The following is a 20,369-nucleotide window of genomic DNA, read 5'->3' as shown; positions in this document are numbered from 1 at the left end:
AATCCTGCAATCATTGATATTGTAAAATGTGACAATATTATATATATATTTCTTTGACCAAGGAGGTCAAATGCAAAAATAAAAATCCAATATACACTAATATATTTGTAATAGTCTTTCTGTAGTAGCAAAAACCAAACAAACAAGCAAAAAATTCATTAGAAATAGAAGAGTGCCCCTGGATGGTGGATGACTGAACAAATTGTAGTATATTGAAGTAATAGAATGTTATTACAACATAAAGTAAAAATAGAAAGAGAAGATCTCAGTTCAAATCTTGCTTCTAACTCTACTTGTATGATCTTGGGTAAATCATTTAACCTTTCCAGGTCTCAATTTCCTTTTCTGAAAAATGAAGGGCATTGAACTCTAAGATCCTTTTCATCTCTCTGTGATCCTATGGTACTAGGATGCTAAGAAATAATGATGATGATGACAATGATGATGATTAATAACAACAACAATAATGAGTTATTGTATGGTACTTTGAGATTTGCAAAGTGCTCTACAAATGTATCTTATTTTATCACTACAACAACTATGGGAAGCAGATGCTATTATTATCATCCCCATTTTACAAGTGAATAAACTGAGACAAGCAGAGATTAAGTTACTTTCCCAGGTTCATTTAACTAGTGTCTGAGACCAGATTTAAACTCAAGTTTTCCTAACTCCAGATCTAGTACTCTTTCCATCATGCCCCCTCATTACCTAATAATCAGAGGAACATGGGGAGTTATGTATGAACTGAGGCAAAAAGAAAAAAAAAAAAAACAGAACCAAGAGAATAACATATACAATGGTTACATTAATGTTAATAAATTAAGTGATAAATTAAACATTAAATAATGTAAATAAAATGAAAATATAACTAAACACAGATTAATTGTAATGATTTTTCTCGGTCCTTGAGAATAGATAATAAAACCCACTTCCTTCTCAGAAGAATATTCCATATAAGTATGGAATGCTATGTTCTCCCACGTGGTAGTGTTTGAGAATTTTTCTTTGAGAGTACATTGGATGGAGATCTATTGAGAAATGACTTATAGAAACAGCCAAAAGCATTGCTAAAACTTTAAAATATAGAGTATGTGATTTGTTTTTTCTTGCTTAGGTTGGCCGCCATTTGTCCAAACTTTTTGATAGTTTGTGTAAACTGAAATTCCAACTAGATGAAGAAGAGAAACCTATTAAAATAGCTGTGGGAATGTATAGCAAGGAAGACGAATATGTGGACTTTGATAAGGAATGTGACTTGTCAGGACAGGTAAGTAATAATAAGTAATATAGTAATAAAGCCAACCAGTCTGTCATTAGGCAGGTTAAGAAGATTCTGATAAATGCTCTTTTTAGTGCTAAGGAAGTATGCAAGCTGGAGATGAGTACATGTGCATCAGAATGGAAACCATTATAGACATTTTTCTTTCTTGTTTTAAAATATTCCAGTTTATTGTTCATTTTAAACTTTTTTCCTTTTTAAATTTTGAGTTCCAAATTCTCTCCCTCTCTTTCACAATTCCTTCCCACCTAAATGAGAATGCAAGCAATATGATATCAATTATGTGTGAAATATATGTGAAATCAAACAAAATATATTTCTATTTTAATCATATTTTTTGAAAAAGCAAGAAAAAGAGAAAATTTTACTTCAATTTGAACTTATTGTTCATCAGTTCTCTCTGTTAGGTGGCTAGAATTTTTTCATCGTGAGTCCTTTGAAATTTTCTCAGATCATTGTGAAGTCCGAGTTAGCTCCCTGTTGGCCTTAGGATCAGTAAGAGTCAGGATCAGCAAAAGTCCTTGATCTTTAGGGGGAGAAGTAAAGGAGATGGAAGAAACAAGTTCTCCACCTACCAATCTCCCTTCTCCTTCTTCTCCTCCAAAGTCACCCTGACTTGTCTTACTCCACTCCCTAATCCTTCCTCCGATTATCTGTATACACCAAAAGATCGAGCCAGCATAGAAGGGCCATTTTCCAAGAATATGCTAATAGAGTATTGTCCAATAGGTAATTAGCCTTAAGTGCTAGGTTGTCTGATTCCAGTGCACATATTCAGAGTTTCAGCCCTTTTCAGATCATTGCATTAAGAATTGATTATCATGATAACATTGCTGTTACTGTACACAATGATGTCTTTGTTCTTCTCACTTCACTTTGTATCAGTTCTTATAGGTCCTTCCATGTTTCCTGAAACCACCCCCCCTTATCTCACCTCATAGCACAATAGTACTCCATCATAATTATGTACCACCACTTATTCAGCCATTCTCCAATTGAACTCTATTTCTAATTCTGCTATAAATATTTATTTTACATATAGGTTCTTTTCCTTTCTCCTTAATAGCTTTGGAAAACAGCCCTTATAATAGATTTGCTGAACCAAAGGGTTTGCATCAACCCAATTTATTCTTCAGACTGATTGGGCCAGTTCTCTACTCTACCAGCAATTCATTTGTATACCTATTTTCCTCTAATTCTCTCCAAGATTTGTCATTTCTTATAGTTGTGAGGTGGTATATTAGAGTCATTTTAATTTGCATCTCTCTAGTAAGTAGTAATTTAGACCTGGGACCAAATCTGGGAATAGTGCTGGAAGGAAGGAAGAAAGGAAGGAAGAGAGAGAGAAAGGGAGCAAGGGAAGGAGGAAAAAAGGTAAAGAAGAGAAAGAGGGAGGAAGGAAGGAAGAAAGGAAGGAAGGAAGATAGGAAGGAAGGAAGGAAGAGTAGAAAAGAAGGAAGTAAGGAAAGGAGGGAAGGAAAGAAAAGAAAGAAAAAGGATGTATGAAAGGAAAAGGAGGAAGGGAGGAAGAAAAGGAAGAAAAGAAGGAAAAAGGATGTATGAAAGGAAAAGGAGGAAGGGAGGAAGAAAAAGGGGGGAAGGAGGAAGGAAAAGTGAAAAGAAAAGAAAGGTAAGAAGAAAAGAAATAAAGGAGGGAAGAGAAGCTTTATTTTCCTTGAAGGGGCAAATACAAGAATAAGTAGAGTTGATTTTATTATATACCCCAAAACAAAATGAAATATAATTTCATGGGGCTCTTGATTATATCATATTAAAATGCTTATATTTCAAATAAGTATTTGCAAAAAGTCCACATGAAAACAACCATAGCTTGTTATATTGGACTATAGTCCAATGTATCTTTTGTAAAAGATGAAAAAGCCAAGAAATTCTATAAAGAACTCAAATAATAATACCCTACAGATTAAATCAACATATAATTCAGTACTTGATAATTTGATAACTTCAGTGCAAATGTGAATGAATAAATATAGATTGGAAAATCTGATTAAGAATAAAAAATGGGACTCATGGACTATACTGAAGCCTCCTGCCTATGTACCATGAAAACCATGAAGACCATTTGCTCCGTTTCTCTCCATTCCTTTTGATGAGACTCTCACTTGAAGACATTTCATTAGAATCACATCAAGTACAATAGCTGACTCCAGATCTTACTCTGAAGATTAGTAACAGCTAGCTAACTCACTACTTGCTTTTGGGCAATATTTTTGCCAAACTACCAAACCTTGACAGGATTGCAGATTTGACCAGATGATTCTGATATATTAAAGGGGAATCTACAGATGCTTAGGGCTATTGTGATTAGATCTATTATTTACATGAAGGAGAAATATATGCTGAGGAGTCTAAAGGTAGAAATAAGGAAGATTCTTCCCTCAACAACTCAGTTAATGCCTTCAGTGTCTCCAAAAGCCCTGTAATTATAGTGTTCCTGAGGCATTATTGTTTGTCCTTCATTCTCAAAGAGGGTCAATGACATCAGGAAGGTTATGTCTTGACTTGTTAATGAGTTAGATTTAAGTGAGGAAGGGCTGCTCTCCCCCGGAGTCATCTGTATCCAGTGGCAAAAAATCTGGGTGACTGGAGAGAGCCCCAAATACAGTGAAGTCTCTTAGCCTTTCTTTATAAGCTAAGGTCTTCTGCTAGTCTCAGACATTCCTGTAGAGAAGCATCTGTACTCATATCTCTTAATCACAGGTGTTCATACCCTTCTGAGAAGTAATCAAGGATGTGAGCAGCTGTATAGAGCCTTTGGGGGTTCCCCTTTGGGAGGAATGAAGAGATTTCTTTGTCTTCTATCCCATCGCAATTTTGGTTTTAAATGGGAATATTCATTTAACCATTGGGAGACACTGAGTCCACTGTGGAACAGCTACATATTCCAGATATGGAGAACTGTACTCTTCAGGATATAGAGATGCAAGTCATTTGATTGAGTAAGGAAGTGGCTTCAAGGAGAAAGACCCTTAGTGATTCAGAGTCAAATTCTGGAGAAGAGCAGATTCTGGGTATTTCCATGTGGTAACACTATGAAGAGAAAAAGAATTTCATGGCTCTTCAGTACCAGAAACTTAGAGATGCTTTTTGGTCATATGGGTATCCTATGTATGGATCCTTATTTCTCATAGATGGTGTGTATAATATCTGTGGGAGGGTATGACCAAGATTATGGGACTCATGTTTCATAATGATTATTCTTGTTATGTCATCCCAGTAAACACTTTTACACAGAGCTAATCATATCTACTGGCATCACTATTTATGGTAGAGGTGGGGAACCTTTTTTCTGCCAAGGGCCATTTGGATATTTATCATTTGTGGTTCATACATAATTATAAACTTATAGAACTTAAGCAGTGGAAAGTTATTCTACCTAGCTTTCAGCTCATCATCACCTATAGTTGCCTTAGCAATTGACTTTACAAGTTTTATATGGCCTATGACTAGATGTTCCCCATCCCTGGAAACCCATTGGTTGGTCAGTGTACTAACTATTAACTATACAAATCAAACTAAAATGAAAACTAGGCCCTGCCTTCAAGGAGTTTTTAAGTAGAATTTCTTTTCTTTTCTTTTTAGCTTATTGAAGATAAACTAAATAATTTTATATTGTATTTTAAATATTTTATTTTATTATTTCATTTTTCTTATGATGCTTTGAACTTGTAGTTGAATTTGTCTTAACATTTTTGCTACTATTAGGAAGAATTGCTGCTGTAATATTGATATAGAATTTTGTTTCTTTATGAAGTACACAGGTGCTTTTTGATCAATGAAATTTTACATTCTAATTTTGTTTGAAATTTTTTTTCTAGTTTTGATTTTGTTATCTATTTTGTTATCTAGTCTCCTGTACAGAATATATAATATGGGAAAGACAACACTAAAAAAAAGGAGAGCTGAAAAGCAGGGGTAGATAGGAAGGAGTTATCCATAAGGGAGCATGGTGACTAAGTCTGGAGAATGAGAGATGACTGATCAGGAAGTTTTTCCCCAAATGCAGGTTCTGAGAAAAATTCACCAAATGGAGAAAAAACCTATAGAAGTAGTCATGAGACAGCTAAGAAATGGTAACTAAGCCCACAGTGGGAGCTTGGGCGTTATAATTTCAGAGGATTGATATCTCACTTGAACCCTGAGAGCAATTTTCAATCTGGGACACTTTTGTTAAGACAGTTTACCATTTGGGGAAATAATTCAGAGGAAGTTCTATACTTTAATTTGATTAAAGAAGTCTTTACAACATTATTGTAATGTGTGCAAACTATATATTTTTGTTCTTATTAATTGTTTTGTCTCTTTTTAAAAATCTCTGAATACTCATTTAATTAAAGTTCATTTTCGTTGTTCTAAAAATCCTCTAGTTACATATATTCAAGACATGTGTTTAGATTACAGCAACCATCACCATGAAGTAGGTTGGAATAATGCAGCCTATCCATAACATCAAGTCATTAAGTAATTAGAGATTCCAGAGTTACTAAATTATTTCTTCTTTCTCTATTTCTTGAATCTCTGTAAGCTCAATTTACTTCATCAAACATGGGTCAATGCCCAGTTGTTTTCTGGAAGAGTCTAATCCCTTATTTATGATTCACTTTCCAAGGATGAAATCCTTGGGGTTAAGAGATTTTCTCAGAATCTTTCAAATTTGGTGACAATGAGTCCCCATCCTTTATTCACTATGCTGCTTCATTTCCATTATTAATAGTAATTTTTGATAATGAACCAAATAAAGGAATCTACAGAATTTTATTCACACCTCTAATTTAGTGGGTTTGGCGCCTATTACCAGGTTGAAGTCTGGCTAAATAGAGTGCTTGACCGAATGCAAGCAACACTCCGCCATGAAATTCCAGAGGCTGTGGTGACATATGAGGAAAAGCCACGAGAACAATGGATTTTTGATTATCCTGCCCAGGTATGGAATACAACGTATGTTTTGCAATTTCATTGGTTTGAATCACAATGTTCCATACTATTTTGTGATTTTTTTTTTTTGAGTGACAGAACTAGGAGCAATGTTGACAATTGCAAAGAGGCAGATTTTGTCCTGATGTCAGGAAAAACAATTATCCAAAAATGGAGTGGCCTACTTTAGTTTAGGGTAGATTTCCTCTTCCTTAAAACTCTTCAAATACAGGTTGGATGAGCAATTATCAGGAATATTATAGAAAGGTAAGAGTTGTTCAGATAAGAGTTGTAACTGCAACAGCTAAAACTTATTTAAAGCTTTAAATTTTGCAAAGTGTTTTACATATATTACACTTTAATCTGATTTGATCTTCACAACAACCAAGAATATAGGTGCATTATTAATTTCCATGAGGAAAGTGGGAGACAGATGTTAATTGTCTTACCTAGAGTCATAGAGTTAATAAATGATAAGTGACTGAGGTAAATTTGAATTCAGTTCTTTCTGACTCCAGGTTCAGTGCTCTATCCATTATACCAGTGTTTCTGAGATCCTTTTTAATACTGTGATTCAGTGAGACACACATCATAATATATAGGAAACAAGACCGTGTTAGAATTTTTGAGAAACTGATTATTTGAGTTCTGAATCATATTAGCTTGTATCCCAGTAGTATAAATTATATAAGTTCTCAAAGCTTCAATTTCCTGAGCTATAAAATGAGAATAGTCTTACTTTCATACTACCTATTTCTCACAAGTAAAGCATTTTATAAACTTTAAAGTGATTATATGTAAATATATAGACATATGTATACATATATTATCTTATATGGTAGTTTGCACCTTTATAATCATATTTTATTGTTTGCATGTTAAAAAATTTAATGACATACAAAGCTTTTTAAAATGTGTATGATTTAAAGTAATCATTCCTGACTCTCTGGTCATTTGGACACATGGGATTGTTTGGGGCACTTTAACTTTCAGATTGCTTTGACGTGCACTCAAATCTGGTGGACAACAGAAGTTGGAATGGCATTTGCAAGACTGGAAGAAGGTTATGAAAATGCGATTAAAGATTACAATAAAAAGCAGGTATACCACTCAAGATTTTCCTTTGTAATTCTTGTTAGAAAATTTGTGAGAAATTGATGGTACTGTCTTTTATCTCTCTTGTGTTATCTTAGGGGGAAAAAAACTTTCTGGGCCTCAGTAAAATAAAGAGGTTGGATTATTACTTTCTAAGATCATTTCCATCTCTAAATTTTATGATCAGTCTTCTGATCTTCTATACTGCTTATTTAATATCTGTAATTAGTAGAAAAAAAATGGAGCTTTGCCTGAGGGTGCCAACATGAAGAGTGTGGAGAAGAAGCAGATGTCTAATTCTTTCCTTAGCATCCATCACCTCTCCCCTTTTCTCAAAGTCCTGTATTGGTTGGTATCATGTGACAGTGACTGTGGCAGCAGGGCTAGCCGTCTCCTCCCCACATTGGGTGATTCAGTTTACCTCTTTCACACTTAAAGAACAGCATTCACAGTGGGACTCAAGAGTGCTGCTGCTACTTTTTCTCACCACTTCCTTAACTGTCTTGACTCCAAGTGAAAAAAAAACAAACCCTAGTTATGGCTGTGGTTATCTAACTCATTTTATATTCACCATATTCTTACATATTACTATCACTTTGTGTGCATGACTGAGCTTGAGAACAAAGTCTTGCTTGTAACTTTGCTTTAATACACATAGTCTTAGCACAATGAGAGGCAAAGAGTGAAAGTCCCTAAGTATAAGTTCATCAATTGATTATTTTATTGGATAATATCATTTGATAACCTGTGGGAAAATTTCTTTGCTTCCATAGATCAGTCAACTGAATATTCTGATTACGTTGCTTATCGGGAATTTAAGTCCAGGAGATAGAATGAAGACTATGACTATTTGTACCATTGATGTACATGCCAGAGATGTTGTTGCAAAGATGATTTTGGCCAAGGTGTGTGCTCCCCTTCATCTTCCTTCTCTGGAGTTGACTGGGCAGGTCCTCAGAATGTTGGGGTCATTCTGCAGATACTTACAGGTTCAGTATTGTACAGCAGAATAGGGTACTTCTCAGGCAAGTAACTTATTGTTAAGAAACTGTATTTAAGAAGAGAAGAGATGACAGAATCTACACTCAACTGTCTTGTGGGGGGGGTTAAAGGTAGAGAACAACAATAACAATCCAAAGCTTGGCACTTATCAAGAATAATTAAATTAATTTAAATAAATCACATTAATTAGTAATAGCTCAATTAAATGTCTAGGATGAGCTCTTACCCTCTCCGCTTTTTTCCCTTTTATCCCTTTGTGATGGCCTCCCCAGTAGTGGGTTCACATTGATGAATGTAGGTTCCTGTTTCTCTCCCTTACACTTAAAAAGGGCATATTTGGAAATGTTTGTTTTTGGTGGAGTTTGCAATACTTATCCAAGGGGGAACAAAAATTCCTAGTTAAAGATTTCACCAGGGACAATCAGGCATCAGTAGACCAATCAACATTTTCCATATGATCTATAGAGAAGAATGTAATTTCATTGTGATAGATTAAAAAAAAAACACTTTAGATATACTAACTCCACTTTTTACATGTACAATATTAGGTAGGCCACTTAATTAATCTCTTAACTTTCTAAATAGGAATTATAAGACCTATTCTACCATAGGATCATTTTGTGAATCAAAGGAAATCATGTAGGCAAAAAAGTTGTTTGTAAGATAAAAATAGTTAATGCACATTATTGCTATTATTATTATTAATTATTACATAATTCAATAATAGAGATCTATCTAGTCCAAGTCTGTGTAATCATTAAAAGTCAGCTACTCACACTGGGAAATTTAGAATTTCCCAGTTTTTCTTGTTGTGCTATCAGTCAGCATTTATCAAACTGATCTATAAAACCCTGTAGTTCCATGGAATGTTACTTCTAAGAAGTATTAGAAAAAGATATTACTCAAAAAAGTATTATCAAACTATCCTTCATCACTACCTGGATTAGTTTCATTTGATGTTTGTCACGTTGGGTAATGAGACTGAAATGGCAGTTTCTTAAAGTTCTAGAATCAATCAAAAATATGCTCAACTATGAAAGAACTATGACCAGCTCAGAGCTCTAGTGACTTTGCTCAGGTTGCTGATATAAATTGGGGCATGTGGAGCGGGTATCGTGCTTCTTCCTTTGGGAAAAGTCATCTCCATAGTCACCTCCCCATAATTTCCACAATGAGCACCATTTTTACACTTTGCCTGATAGTCCTCTGCTGTTTGTAACACTTGCCACACCCAGGCTTCTAAATCTCATCCTTTTTCATTGGGCCATTCTTCTTCCCCAGCTTTCTCCAGGATGAAGATTGGACTATGTCTTCTACCTGGGTAACTGTCCCTATAGCCTGCCTCTATACAACTCTCCCCCAACCTTGACATTTTACGTTTTTCTCTTTTCTCTTTGAAAATCCCTATGCTGTTTATCCATTTAAGTCTTTCTCTGATGATTCATTATGGTTTGCAAGTTACCAGAGAATATTAAAAGTTGAAAGGGACATTTGAGGCCATCGAATCCACTCCTTACTTGAACAAAAGTTCCCTTTAAAATATCCCAAACAATATGCATCTCTCCAATGCTCAGTTTTTACATTTATAATAAGGCAATTTGATTTAGCAGAAAGAACTTTAGCAGATTTAGCAGAAAAGAGACTTTGGAATCAGGACATTTGGGTTTACTCTGGCTCTTTCACTTAACTTGTTTGAGACTGGATGAGTCCATTCTCTATAGACTGTTTTTATCACCATGGAAAATACTAGTTAAGGCAATGATACATAATGTGCCATTAACAGATGATTATTAGACCCCATAGAGTTAACTTAAGGAATTTAAAAACCTTTTTTATAGTCTTAAGGTTTTTAAATTTTTTATTTTACTATCCATTTGGGGGGTACCTAATGGGATTAGGAATTAGGTAAAATTGGAATATTCTAAGAGACAAAACATTAACAAAAGAAACAAAAACAATAGTCATAGAAACTGACAGTGAAATAAACCCTCAAGAGCTTAGTTTGAATAGCAAATCACTAACAAAATACACAAATATGGCAATAGCCATAGCTAATTTCAACTGCTTCCTAGTGATCCTAATATATGCTGTTTATATGACCAATTTTTAAAAAGTACCATGGTTGCAGCTAAATTATAAATGTATTTTAAAAAATAGTGTATTCCAAAACAAAAATTTGCAGAAAAATAATTAAAAATGTATTTTTAAAGAATTTTTTAAAAATGTGATAATTTGGGGAAAAAAAGTTCCTCCCAAAGGGGAGGGAAATTTACAGATTTATGAGGCATTTTAGAAGATGAGCATTCAATATTGTTCCAAATTACAAAATACTTTCTCGCATCATAGAGATAGCGCTAAATTTATATTCAGAAAGTCTGGGTTTAAATTCCAGCTATTCTATTTACAATGTGATTCTAAGCAAGTCACTTGGTATTTTTGATTCTTGATTTCTTCTTTTGAAAAATGGGGGAATCTCAAAATTTCCCCAATAAATTAAAAATCACTTGAGGAAGAAAGACTACATTCTTTTTATCTCTGTATGTCCAGAGTCCCACAGGGTTTTATATGGAGTGAGAATTTCATAAATATTAAGAATTGGTCATAATAATATCCTTCTCTCTAAGTATGTGGCTTGCAATATTGTTAGATTCATAATAGGACACACTTGAAAATGGAAGATTTTAAATCAAAATCATATCATTTGGGGCCATTTGTAGTAGACATTGAACAAAATAATTTTAAAATATTTCACTGCATATTTCTTTAAACCATAAGGAAATTGAAAATTACTGTTCCAAATAATACATCCTTCTATTACCTTACTCTTTCTTATTTACATTTACTTTTGGTTACCTAATAATTATAATAATAATATTATCGATGTCTTTAAGTTTTGAAAGCACTTTCAGTATTCTATTTCATACAACAATCTTGTGAGGATAGAAAAATTATTATCCCTACTTTTATAGATGAAGAAGGTAACAAGGTGAAATAGCAAAATTCCATCAAATTTTGGGTAATTTTTTTTCTACACAGTACTAAACATCTAAATATAAAGTTTTATCTGTATACTTAAGTAAAATTTCCAATTTCCATCTAAATTTTTCATCCAAATTCTGGATTCCCAATTATCTACATACAGATCATTTGCTCTGGGGGCAGCTAGGTGGCACAGTGGATAGAGTGCCAAGAGTATTGTCAGGAAGACTTATTGATAAGATTTAGATTTAGGGAACCAAAATGAAATTAGGGTTTCTGGTGGTCAGGGAGTTAAATAATAAGGTTTAGTGGCAGGTTCAGGGTTCAGGGAACCAAATGGAGAGGTTTGGCTCCCCTGCAACCGCTTGGGATTCGGCACAAGGGTAGGGAATTTTGGGGACTCCCTTCTAGCGTTGCAGAAGTTCTCTGTAAAAGAATTTACAGGACCTGAAAACCTAGATTGATAAAAGAGTTTTATTATGGGGATTGGAAGTAAGGTTAAAGTCTGGTTAGGGAAATAGGTGAGGATAAAGAGAGGATGGCACTGGAAAGAATATTCCAGTGGACAGAGGCTCCTTGGCATGCCAAGCATGGAGCTTGCATGTTTGGAACCTCTGCAAAGAGAAGGTTTTACTTTGGCTTTTTTATTAATGGGAGCTTTAGCTGAAGGGAACTCATGGATGGAGTCCCAAGGTGACTCATTTCTGGGTTTCAGCTTGAGCTCAAATTTGAATTGAATTCAGTGAGTTTCAGGACTATGCTGACCCCACCTAGATAACAAGGATGAAACTGTTTGTCCCTCTGGGCAGGGTACCTCCCTGAGGCAGAGTTGAAGGATATTTTCTCCTTTAAGGATTTTTAGAGTTTCAGAGTCCCCTCTTCATTATGTTAGTGAGTTCAAATCTGGTCTCAGACACTAGCTGGAGAAGGAAGTGGCACCACCCCAGTATCTTGCCAAGAAAACTAAAATGGCTTATGAAGAATCAAACAGCACTGAAACAACTGAACAACAACAAAATACTCATTCTACAAATGATTTTCCTCTGTTTTAAAATCCAAATTAGATTTCTTTCCACTATCCATCATGTTTCTGGACCATATCCTAATCACCATATATATGCTCAGAGTTGGGCAAAATAATTTTTTAGTTTATCATTAGAAATGTTAATCTGATACACACAAAAAAAATTAAAGATTCATCTTAAAGATGAATCTGAATAAGGTAAAATCTTCCTCTATTGCTTTGTTATGGAATGGAAATGACTCCGAATTTTCATTGATAGCCTGGCAGGTCTACCCCTAATGAATGGGCTTCGAATATGATTCCAAGTGATGGTCCATATGTATCCCTATTGTCTGAAGACAATTAAGTTAATCCAGATAAGCCCTTTTTGGACACAAGATAATGCAATTTCCAGCCATAACTTTCTAAGACCATCTATCACATCTTAGAGAGTTGTGATCTACATCATTGTCTAATATAAAATTGTCAAGCTAGCAAGTCCTTGAGGTAGCAGGAATATGGTGTAGTAAGAAGTACATTGGAGAAGTCAAGTGACCTGTTTTCAAATCTTGATTCTGCTCCTTATTGATGAGGTTTAGAGTGGTCTAGATTCTTGGTGGTCTAGAGGTTAGTGGTTATGAGAGAGTTATTAAGAATCCCCTTTAAATCAGCCGCAGGTTCTAGGAGTGAAAGAATTCACTCATTCTGAAATATTAGTTGCAAAAATGAAAGTTTGTTGTTAGATAGAAATCAGTTTAACTAGAGACTGACTTCTATAGTGGCAGATCTATGAAAATGGAGTTTTGCACTGAGAATGCAGTTCTCAGTGGACAGAAAGTCCTGGCAGCTGAGTGAGCCACCAAAGTTCATCTCCAAAAGATCTTAGTTGATGGAAGCTGTTTTATTGAGTGTCTTAGGTGGGGTGGGGGTGGAGGGGTTGGGAAGCCAGAGCAGATCAGAACCAGTGGGGGTTGGGAGGCCCAAGCAAGTCAGAAAGGGCTAGGACAAGCCCAGATCTCCTATTGGAATTCAAAGGGATGCTTTTGACCAGGATTTGCAATTGAATGTCTGGTATCCTGGAAAGACAACTTGTCTGGGGAGAATATGCCTCAGCCAGGAGGGGCTGGGAATCTGAAAGGAATCACAGATCAATAGGAAATAGTTTCTTAAAGGGACCACAACCCACTTCATTATTATTATATTTCCAATTTCCTGCTGACCATGTTTCCCTTAAATGTCCTATTGGCACCTTAATATATCCAAACACAATATATTCAAAACTGTAAGTCATCATTTTTCTCACAAAAGTCACAACTCCCCCAAATTTCCTGGTTTTTTGTATAGCTACTACTATTCTCCCTTGTTGCTCAGATTTGTATCTCCCAAGGTCATCTCTTACACTTCCCTGTCCCTCAGCCCCACTCTAATTAGTTTCTAAGGCCTATCTTCATAACATCTTTCACTTGCATCAATTTCTCTCCCCACACATCTCATTCTTGTTCTGCCTCTTTTCTACTCTTGTAATAGTCTACTAACTGATCTCAAGGCTTCCAGTCTCTCCCTCTGATCAATCTTTAAGTATCTGGCAAAATCATCTTCTTTGGCCACTGCTCTGACTGTGCTGTCCCTTTCTCAAAAAACTTCCAATTGTTGCCCTTTATCTTTAAGATAAAATACAAACACATTAGGCTGGCTCTTCATGCCTTTCCAATTTTTGCTCCAAGATACCAGCTTGATTTCACATTGGTCCCCTTTGTGATCTCTATTGAGGTTACTCAGGACAAGGAGTAATTTTTTTTTTTTAAATGGCTTCAATTTGGGCCAGTAAAAGTCAGTTGTATATATTTCCACTAACAGTAAGCTGAGTCAGCAATTTAGTTTCATCTGGTCCAACCTTGAACAGGTAAAACTAGAATGAGCTAGTTTCCCCACCTTCAATTAGTCTTTCACATTTTGGGGTTGAATTTCATGAAATGCATATGTGTTTCATTGCTGTCTTTGCTTTTTAATTCTTTGGTTTTTAAAAATGTGTGTTACTTCAAGAAAACATGCAAAAAAGTGTAGCAATTGTTTTATTTAGTCATTTTTTCAGTTGTGTTTGACTCTTCATGATCCCATCTGGAGTTTTCTTGATAAGATCCTGGAGTGGTTTGCTATTTCCTTCTCCAGCTCATTTTACAAATGAGGAAACTGAGGCAAACAGGGTTAGGTGACTTGCCCAAGGTCATACAGCTAATTAAAAATAACTGAAGCCAGATTTGAAGTCAGATCTTCCTGACAACAGGCTTAGTGTTCTATATACTGTATCACCTAGCTATTCCATAACTATTATGTAGTATACTCCATTGACTATCAGGTACATTGCAGTGGCTGCTGATTTAAGGGAAGTCAAGTGTGTCAAAGATCATTCAAGAGTAATGTTAGGGGAAAAATACATGCATGAAAAAGGATCAGTTTCAAGGAAGAAAGGGAAAGTATAACTGAAAAGGAGAAACCCTACCAAGGACAACTGTACAAACAGCTTAATTAATCATTAGGAAACAGAATGACCCAATAAACTTGAGGAATTATTATTGATTCATCTATAATGCAGTCTTTCTTCTTGCCAGAATATAGCCAGTTGATTATTGTTGTGAAAATTCCCGCCATGTATAAAATGACAAAATGGGTGGAACACTGAAGACTGAATTTTTGGATTTTTAATTCAAGACTTTTATCAAAACTATTGGTATGGTTTCATTCAAACAAATCTAAGTAAACCTGTAAGATCTTTAGCAGAAAGTAAACTACTCCCCCCCAATAGGGTGATAGAGATTTTTTTTTTCCCATTTCTCATAGGCTTAGAAGTCTTGTCTCCAATGATGAACTTGGACAAATATATTGATATACTGGAAAGCAGAATTGTTCCAGTGTTATAGAAATTCTTAAATGGAGAGGTGGAATACTGCAAGACAGTTTCACAAGACAGTTTTTTTCATCACAAAAGATTAATTAATTTTTCTAAGAGATGGGAATAAATATACTGTAATGATATAGGAAAACATCCAACATAAACTTTCATTGAAAATCTATGGACTATATGACAAAAATATTTATGGAAGTCTTTTGTATAATTGTAAAAAAAAAATTGAAAACTGAAAGCATGTCCATCAATTAGGTATTGACTGAACAAGTTAAGATATATGAATCTGTGTCATAAGAATTGAAGAAGTGAATGGTTTCAGAAAATTCCTGGGAAGACTAAAATGAATCGACATAAAGTGAACCAGGAAAACAATGTATACAATAATAACACAACAATAATCAATTGTGAAATTTTAGTAATTCTTATCAACATCATGATCTATGGCAATTCCAGAGGATTCATGGTGAAAAATCCTCCCCACCTTCAGATAAAAACCTGATGGATTCTGAGAACAGACTGAGGTTTTTTTTTTCTTTTAAAATTTTTTCTTGTTTTCCTCTCCCTTCTCTGCAGCATGGCTAATGTGGAAATATGTTTTACAAAAACTCCATGTATATAATGGATATCATATTTCTTGCCCCTCCAAGGGTGGAGGAAGAGGCAGAAAAAAAAAAGTAGAGAATTTAGAATTGAAAATAACAATTCCAAAAAAAGGTTATATATAAATGAGATGGAATAAAAAATGGAGTGATCTCAGGAAAAACCTGGAAAGACTTGTATGAACTGATGCAAAGTTAAGTGAGCAGAATCAGAACAATTTATATAATAACAGTAACACTATAACAAGTTAACTTTGAAAATAATTAGTAACTCTGATTAACACAATGACCAACCACAATTCCAAATGACACATGATGAAACATACCATCCATTTTCATATAGAGAGCTGATGAATTCAGATTGCAGATAAGCATATTTTCTTCTCTCTTTTCTAGTTTGTTTTGCAGAATGTACATATATATATTTATAATAGTTTTGCTTTTATTGCCTTTCTAATGAGCAGAGGAAGGGGGGGGAGGAGAAGGGAGAGGATTCAGAACTGAAAGTAAAATAAAAATGAATTTAAAAAATAAAATTCATTTTTATTTTAAAAGATTTAAAAAATAAAATCTGAGGCATCTAGATTTTAGATACAGTGGTTAGAGTGGTTAGCCCTAAAGTCAGGAGGACCTGAGTTCAAATCTGTTCTCAAACACTTAACATTTCCCAGCTCTGTGACCCTGGGCAAGTCATTTAACTCCAATTGCCTCATCAAAAAAAAAAAATCTACAAGCTACAATCAGGCCTCGGTTTGGAAAAATAGATTGCCCATCACAGGCATGTTAATCAAATAAAAATATGATTAATGCAAAGAATTAAGATATTTGTGTCAAAAATCTTGTGAATTTCATGCCAAATGATTTTTCAAGATGTAAAAAAACATAATGTTTATTAATAAGTCAATAATTTTAATTATTTTGTTTTGTCTCAATACACACACCATTGTACATTACAATCAAACTGGACTAACTTCCTCCTCAAGTTTGGCATATATTCTAACTTTAATGAACCCATGGAAGCTATACCATGTGTCTATTAAATGTACTTTCTCATCAACCCAGTCTTTCAGATTTTTCTTAACTCAATTTCCTGATTTCCTGATTTTTTTCCAGATGTTATTTCTTTTCCTTCCTCAAATTTCTCTAAAGTACTTTGATCTGATTTCTTTTGCCCTCTTTATATCCATGGTGTTATATAGAACTTCTTGAAAAGTTCTTAGATATCAGTTCTTTTGTATCTCTCGAATGTAGCATAATTCCTTGTATTTCCTAATTATAAGCATCTCCTAACTTAGTTAAACAGGTCCTTAATAAGACAGATAGTCTTATTACTGAGCCTGCATTTAGAAGCCTCTTCAGTTTGGCGGGACCTAGTAAAAAGCCTGTGTTCCATTAGCATAGTATTTTAAAACCTCAAAGTCATCTACCCTAAAATATCAGAATTTAGAACTTCCGTTTTCTAAGCATATGAAATAACCTATTTGAAAGCATTCAAAAATATTTTGGAATTTTGTAGTAATTGGGGAAAACAGGTTCTTGAGGAATTCAATCTTGCTATATATGCTCAGCTCTAGGCCCAGCTTTGCTCAGTAATTCAATCATCATCTATTATCCAAGTGTCAAGCCTGCTTCTTAGGGTTCCCAGTTTCTCCTAAAATAATTTTCGCCCCTTTTAGGTAGAAAATTCTCAGGCCTTCACCTGGCAGTCTCAGCTTCGGCATCGTTGGGATGAAGAAAAGAAACATTGCTTTGCCAATATATGCGACGCCCAAATTAGATATTCCTATGAATATTTGGGAAATACACCTCGGTTGGTGATCACGCCACTCACTGACAGGTATGGAAAAGGCAGTTGCTTGGCACAGAAGAAATTGTCAGAAGAGATAACCATATCACTTTGTTCAAAGGTTGGCATCAGGTAGGGCTTCGGAAAGAAGGGCATATTCTGTTCTTAGAGATGTGATAGTTTCAGTAAGTATCCCTGGTAAGATCATAATTGGTATTGTAGGCATGCATTGAGCATAACTAGACATATTTGATATACCTGACTTCTTCACATCAACAACAAACTCCAATTGCCATAGAATGTGCTTTTTAAAAGCTACGTATTTTGTGCACTTCTTTGGAATAATATCCTTTCTAATGTGTGCATTGATATATTTAATGCACACCTAGGTCTTGAGTATATTGTTTAGTTCTTAGCACCATGTTTTGGTCTCACCATATGAGGATTAGTTGGATGAACTGTGGATTTTGAGCTTAGAGGAGAGAAGATATAGGAGGTACATGAATGAGAACTGCCTCAAAAGTATTTAGAAGCTGTTATATGGTAGGTGAACTAGACTTGCTCTTGGTCCTAGTAGGCAGAACTAGTAATAAATCACTAGTAGAGAAAGTTTTAATAGAATTTGTCTAAATACAAGGAAACAGGTTACCTTGGGAGGTAATGAGTTCCCTGTCACTAGAGGTCTTCAGACAAAAGACTAGATGATTACTTTGGGGTATATTGTAGAAAGGTCTCCTATTCATATTTAGGTTAGTTTTCCCAGCTTCTTAAACTATGTATCTCGTTTGGAGTCTCGTAACCGAATGAGGGAATTGTGAAATTATGATTTATGATCAGTAAGAGTTTGATTTGTTTACCATATAGCCAAGGTCATGTAAGAATTTTTCGGGTAAAAAGAGGTCTGAGAGCCCTTCCAACTTTGAGAATTCGGGAACTCCAAATTAAAAAAAACAAAAAAAACAAAAAAAACAAAAACCATGTCCACAATACTTGTATAGTCTAAAGCAAAATTTCTGACCAATGAAAGCCCATTTTTCTCTCATGAGCCTCCTTAGATATCAGTTTATTTTACATCTGTTTGGATTGCTTATTGTTGTTTGGGGGTGATTTCATATCACAACTAAAAAATACAAATGTCAAAGATGCTTTATGTCAAGAGAATTTCAAATAACTGAGAATTCCATTACAGATGCTACATCACTCTGACCCAATCCCTCCATCTGATTATGGGAGGAGCACCTGCAGGCCCTGCAGGGACAGGCAAAACTGAGACCACTAAAGACTTGGGCAGAGCACTGGGCATTATGGTGTATGTCTTCAACTGTTCTGAGCAAATGGATTATAAGGTGTGTGTCCAATTTCTGAGGCACTGCTTTTCTAAGAAATAAAAATGCTGCATGTGTTTTAGGATGCTACATACAAGATTCTTTCCTGAGTTGAGCATTGTATTATATCCTTTACCCTTAATATGAAATTTTCATTCTGGACATTCTGAAAGCTGAATGGGCAACATGAGTAGAAAGATTATGAATATTCTAGTAGCAGACCTAATGGACATATACCATGTATTATCACAGGACCCACAACCATTATTGTGGGGTCTTGGGTCCATTGTGAGTCAAACATATCCTAGTAGGCATAATAAAAAAGTGCTAATGGTAGAGTAAATCTGTATGTCATTCTGGGTATTTTCTCTTTATACGTACCGAACATCAGTCTATATACTTTCTCCCTTCTTCCCTTTTCTATAAAATGATATTTATTCATCATTAATTATCATCTGCTCCATTAAAAAAAACTTTATGCTAATTATATACATTATTACCTTCTAATCCAATATTTGTTTGGAGTGACATAGCTGGGTAAATTTTATTTAGGTTGAATCAGCTCCCAGTGCTTTAAAAATTCAGTTTTGAGATCTTTCATTTCAAAATAGAAGCTACTCACAGGTAATTCAGGCTAAAACTAGACTTGGGCAAACCTGTAAAATCCAGGAATCAGAACTAAATCTAGAAAGGCAACTTTCTTTGGGCAACTTTGGACTTACTGAAAATACTCCCAGCTTGAAATAGTTTTTCTTTCTGGATTTCCAGAAAGTCTGAAGTGTCAACAATATACAACTCTCATTTTTATACAGTTCTCAGTCTACAACTACCATAGAGTAAAGAAAGAATTCATCAACTTGGAATGAGACCATACTATTGGGTCTTGTTGTGACTACTTTCTGAACATTTTCTAATCTTTTTATGTTTTTTGATTATGGTCTTCACCAGTCCTGTGGAAATATCTACAAAGGCTTATCCCAAACAGGAGCTTGGGGATGTTTTGATGAATTTAATCGAATCTCAGTAGAAGTTTTATCTGTAATTGCTGTGCAGGTATGTCCATCATCCAAATTATTTTTTGCTTAAGTTAGCACATCAACATTCATGACTGCTTTGATGAATAGCCAGTTGTCTTTCTGGTTTCCTACTATCTCAAAAAGTAAATATGAACATATGTATAAATATGATATAATAAGTGAATTATATATACATATATGCAATATTTCCAAGTTAAAATTTTTATACAGAGACTTAACAAAAACTTTTTTTCTTTTTGCAGATAGCCTTCATTCTAAAAGAAGCTATGATCTTTATATTATTACCCTAAACTCTTTTATTCTATATGGAACTATATTTATCAAAAAATAAAATAAGCATGGAAGATCTATAATTTTGATAGAGCTAATAAGGTTTACTTATGACAAGAGAATGGTCAGTTTCACTCACTCATATTATAGG

At 34.6% G+C, this 20,369-nt stretch overlaps 1 protein-coding gene across 3 annotated transcripts in view; it reads left to right on the top strand.

Annotated features, from left to right (window-relative positions):
- Nucleotides 1–20,369, top strand: part of DNAH17 (dynein axonemal heavy chain 17) — a 254,986-nt gene that overhangs the window by 93,777 nt on the left and 140,840 nt on the right. For all 3 annotated transcript variants that reach the window (XM_031965574.1, XM_031965573.1, XM_031965572.1), the window contains 7 exons: nucleotides 1,118–1,270; nucleotides 6,102–6,227; nucleotides 7,211–7,318; nucleotides 8,086–8,217; nucleotides 17,477–17,637; nucleotides 18,776–18,932; nucleotides 19,860–19,964. In XM_031965574.1, the coding sequence (XP_031821434.1) occupies nucleotides 1,118–1,270; nucleotides 6,102–6,227; nucleotides 7,211–7,318; nucleotides 8,086–8,217; nucleotides 17,477–17,637; nucleotides 18,776–18,932; nucleotides 19,860–19,964 (942 nt within the window). The remainder of the gene's footprint in view (nucleotides 1–1,117; nucleotides 1,271–6,101; nucleotides 6,228–7,210; nucleotides 7,319–8,085; nucleotides 8,218–17,476; nucleotides 17,638–18,775; nucleotides 18,933–19,859; nucleotides 19,965–20,369) is intronic.

Source organism: Sarcophilus harrisii, chromosome 4 (genome assembly GCF_902635505.1).
Source record: "Sarcophilus harrisii chromosome 4, mSarHar1.11, whole genome shotgun sequence".
In the NCBI taxonomy this organism is placed as follows: Eukaryota; Metazoa; Chordata; class Mammalia; order Dasyuromorphia; family Dasyuridae; genus Sarcophilus; species Sarcophilus harrisii.
The sequence above is the reverse complement of the archived record's forward strand: the minus strand, read 5'-3'. Positions and strand labels throughout refer to the sequence as shown.